Genomic DNA, 4,347 nt, shown 5'->3' with positions numbered 1-4,347 from the left:
TTCAACTGGTGGTGGTGTCCATTGTCTAAAACAGCTGAACAATATGAGCAGCAGGATTCATCTTTTTTTAATTATCTGCGTCTAAATTGAACCCGTAAGCAAAAAAACAAATGGAAATGAAGACTGAAAACAAGGTTTAACAGATGAGTTTTAAATGAATAAAAACTGCACATGACATATGTACAGCACATGTTGTACAGGAGTCCCAGTTACATACATTATCACAGAAATGATCGAGTATTTCACACATTTAGTCTTTGCAACAAAATAATACCTTTCACAACCAGGTAAGCGATCCTTCTTGCCTTCTAAATGTATAGTTTCTCTAAAGAAATATTGAACCATTGCCACGTTTATTCTTCCTCTGAGGTGTGATGTTTGCAGTGCTGCTGCAGGAAAGCCTCCACCTCCCCTCTTCGAGCCAGGCTGTTCGCTTTTCCTTGGAAACGTCCGTTTTTCCCTGCCCCCTTCCCTTGGAGCATCTCCAACACCCTGGGGAGCACAGAGACTTCATATCGTACCAACCTACATGAAAGCAGAGGCTAAATAAATGTGGTGGTGTGTCTCTCTCTTACCGCGGTCCCATCTCAGCCACTTGTCCACTGGGTCCGGACAGTAGAAACAAACCCGGTCCCTTCTCCTCTCCAACAGTGAGGAAAACCAAAGTTTCCTAAGAGCACACGGAATGAGGCTTCACAAAAACATTTAACAGCTAATACCAAGTAGTAAGCAGTCAGGTTTTACACTTACCTCAGTGTTTAGTTCAGTGGCAATGATATTCATGAACTCATTGTCGCCCTCTTTCCTGTAGAAAGAGACATTTTGTTTCTGAAATACTTATATTGATGTACTTTGAAGAAGAGTCTCTTACTTGTGCAAGCTGAAGAAGTTGCCTCTCTGGGGGTCGTTCTTAAAGTTCTGAGTGACTAGAACAGCCATGTCTCGTAGCAGGCTCAGGTTAGTCTGCCCAAGACATGTTTATGATAGTTAGAGTCTGTGCAGTTTGTTCTGCAGCAGCAAACATGTGACACAGTGCTCGTCATCTAAAGAAAGAAATCACTGATGAAATGTTCTTACTTTTTGTAGTAGTTTAACAGACTTCTGCAACTTGTCAACAGCCTCAACGTGCTCATCGGGTCCAGTTCTGTTGAACAAAGTTGAGGATTTTTCCCCCCCCCACTTAAAACTCAAAGAATGACGAACTTGCATCGGTGATATTCTGACGACTCAGACTTACTTCAGGAGAGACACCATCGATCGCTCTGTGCTGTAGCTTTTCTCAGCATACTTCAAAACCCTGTTTCCTGCCAGGAAGATCAGGTTGGTTTTGTTTTTCTTTCCTTTCTCAGTTCCCAGTAGCTTTATAACCTAAAATTCAGATCAAGAGAAATGTTACAAATATGACACATTAATACATGTTAAGTATTGTATATGGCACAAGTAACTGCTTGTGTATCTGCATGCGTGTGTGTGAAGTTGAACCTGTAAGTGACTGAGGTTAGACACATGGGTCCCACAGCACATGTTTGCATCGACGCCCTCGATATCAATGATCCGTATCGGCCCTGCATGGTCGTCTGGCAGCCCTCGACTCCTCACCTGGTACACACACACACAACTCATGTGACTAACTGAAGATGTAAAATCTTACAATAGATGTAGTACATTCAAAAGAAGATGTGTGCCGAAACAATATCTAGAACTTGAATTGATCGCACAGTAAGAGGCCTGTACTTTAGCACCAGTAAATGCACCTTTTCCACAGCAGGATCGTCTATAGAGAGGAGCTGGACGGTGACAGGGACATGGACTCTGATCTTTTCGTTTACGGCTTCCTCCAGAGCCTGGAGCTGGGCCGGCTTCACAGAGGGAGTGTCCAGTTCAATAGTGCTTCTCTGACGCCCCAGTTCCCTGAGAAACAAAAGAAAACCAGAGAAGAGAGGTAAACCTACGAGTTTTTATGCTAACAGGGAAATGGCGCAGTGCAGTGGTAATGTACCAGGATGTGGTCTTGTATCCAAAAAAGTTATCTGCCAACGCTGTGATCAAATGTTGACCTAAGAAACAGGAAGACAACAATTGCAGCTTAGAGTAAGTGTGTTATAACGACGTATGATACAACAGTCCCTGACCTGTTTCGCTGAGACGCTCACCTGAGTGTTGCTGCATGTGGTCAAACCTCCTCTCCCAGTCCACCTTCACCTGCACCTCCTGGCCCACCTCCAGAGGTGAGCCCACAAAGTGTACGGCGTCAGCTCCCTGCCTCGTCACCCTCAACACGGGGACATCTCCAATCAGCCCGTGGTCATCTGGCTGAAGGAGGACAACACAAAGCTTGAAAATTATGAGAGTAACATCATGTAGTGTGGCTTTTTGATTACTTTATAATACTTCTGACACAAACGACTCCCAAATGAGTCACGAGAAGATGCATCTACACATGCAGTGAATTCTTATGATTTACAAAAAAACAGCTTACTTGGCCGCCTCCTTCGGGGAACAAGATGGTGTCTTGGAGCTTTACATTGAAGCCCTTCAGAGTTTCTTTCTTTCCACTGACTTCATGTTTGAGCTCAGCTGGGCAGCAGGACACCACAGAGGTAACAAACTGACAGGAAAACAACGAGGACATGTAAACAGCGTACAGGGGGAGGGGGAGACTGGCACGCAACGGTTGGACTGGTGTGGGATTTCAGTCTCATATAAACCTTTAGTGAGGTCATTTAACCGCGAGATACTGTGAACAGTATTACGTAAAACATTAAATGTGAAAATCCTAACGTTACATTTTGACAGTGGGTTTAATGTATGCGAGTGGCTAGCTTTAAATACACATTGGGCTGCTCTGACGTTTTTATGTTACATTATACATTTCAACAGATACCAAACGTGCAATGCCCTAAAACAAATGTAATAGTAACGTGAGTTAGTGGGTAACTAGCTCGTGCTTCCCATAGACTGCGCTCCCACTGTAGTTAGCAGCCATGCTAATCATTTCAGCAGAGACCGAATGGTAAATTCGGTGTTTTCGCAAGCTATTAAAAAGTGCAGCGCTGATACTGCTTCATACCTCTCTCATATAGCAGTCTCGTTGACACTGAAACGCCATTCTGGGGTATTTTTGAGGAAAAAGTCTACCTGACACATGAATTAAACAAGTCAAACTGACTCAGCTTACTACGGCAAGCAACGTAGCCCAAACTTGGCTAGACTGGACTTGGCTGGCTTCGACTTGTTTCCTTTTTATTGACAGCTTTTAAAACCTCATATACAAGCGTAGTAAAAAGACATTTTTAACTTAGTTTTTAAAATTTAAATCCCCGAGTATAATTTAGTTTTGCCGGTGAAACATTAAGGACATGTGGGTCATGTTGTCATTGTACATACATAATAAGTTAATAATAAAATGCACTAGACAGATATGATATAGGTTTGTAGCTAAAGCATAAGCTAAAACCTGCACATCATTGCCTATTACCAATGGTTACATAGAAGACTAATCTTCTGCTGACATATAAGCATGTTGATAGAATGAAATAAAACAATACATAAAACACACAGTATGTATGAAAAACAAATCTTGCTGCTTTTTCAATTTCTTTGCAAAATGCACTTTATACTTTTTCTTTTCTGTCCATGTCTATGTTGCCGGTGTATATACTGCTGTACCAAAAATGAAATAATGAATGAAGCTGGCGTATTTTTTGGTGATTTACTGTCATCTTCTGGAGTTAGTGAAACAAACAACCATGTTCATCCATGCCCATCCCCATAATCCAGTATAAAGCCTGTAATTTACTGGTAAAATCACATTAACATAAAATGTGTTACCCCATGTGCAACATGTCATGACTTTCAAACCCTGGTTGCTAAACCTTTTTTTTTATTGATTAAAACGATACATCAGCAACAGTGGAAAATAACATGTCAATAAGTAATTCCATAGAAAATATCACATATAAGAACAGTATTTTGACAACAACATTTCAAATCATCTGCAAATATTACAAACTTTAGCAAACATAGTACTGTCGTCAATATCATATAGAGTTGTAGTGGCCTCCAGCAGCGGAGAGAGGGCACTGTGAGTCTCAGTCAGACTGCAAAAGAAGAAGGAAGAAAGTGGTCGATATCACAATTTAAATGATCAAATAGAAATAATCCATATTCAATTTTAATAGTAACCTCTCAAACTACCATCTGCACTTACATCACTAAGATCCCCCATATCTGGTATTTGTCCTTTATTAGTGACAGACATTTCTTTGATCATCTATAAGAGAAAACCCAAGTGTTTAGTCACACACACACACACACACACACACACACACACACACACACACACAC

The 4,347-nt window shown here is 41.3% G+C and overlaps 2 protein-coding genes across 2 annotated transcripts in view; both read right to left on the bottom strand.

Moving 5' to 3' along the window:
• Positions 1 to 130: 130 nt before the first annotated feature.
• aarsd1 (alanyl-tRNA synthetase domain containing 1) lies at positions 131 to 3,186 on the bottom strand. The gene is made up of 12 exons (XM_031843272.1): positions 3,071 to 3,186; positions 2,480 to 2,608; positions 2,154 to 2,313; positions 2,000 to 2,057; positions 1,755 to 1,911; positions 1,483 to 1,599; positions 1,238 to 1,368; positions 1,078 to 1,144; positions 872 to 963; positions 751 to 805; positions 576 to 670; positions 131 to 492 (listed from the first exon to the last, which is right to left on the bottom strand). Exons 1-12 carry the CDS (start codon positions 3,107 to 3,109, stop codon positions 354 to 356), a joined length of 1,239 nt encoding a protein of 412 aa, XP_031699132.1. The 5' UTR covers positions 3,110 to 3,186; the 3' UTR covers positions 131 to 353.
• Positions 3,187 to 3,615: 429 nt separating this feature from the next.
• The window catches only part of ptges3l (prostaglandin E synthase 3 like), a 2,265-nt gene continuing 1,533 nt past the window's right edge, over positions 3,616 to 4,347 (bottom strand). The window contains exons 6-7 of the mRNA XM_031843273.1: positions 4,211 to 4,273; positions 3,616 to 4,100 (exon numbers count right to left, since the gene is read on the bottom strand). Of these exons, the coding sequence (XP_031699133.1) occupies positions 4,092 to 4,100; positions 4,211 to 4,273 (72 nt within the window). The 3' untranslated portion in view covers positions 3,616 to 4,091. The remainder of the gene's footprint in view (positions 4,101 to 4,210; positions 4,274 to 4,347) is intronic.

Source organism: Anarrhichthys ocellatus, unplaced genomic scaffold, assembly GCF_004355925.1.
Source record: "Anarrhichthys ocellatus isolate YVR2014 unplaced genomic scaffold, GSC_Weel_1.0 scaffold4, whole genome shotgun sequence".
Classification (NCBI taxonomy): domain Eukaryota; kingdom Metazoa; phylum Chordata; class Actinopteri; order Perciformes; family Anarhichadidae; genus Anarrhichthys; species Anarrhichthys ocellatus.
Note: the sequence above shows the minus strand (reverse complement) of the source record. Positions and strands in the feature narration are given on the sequence as shown.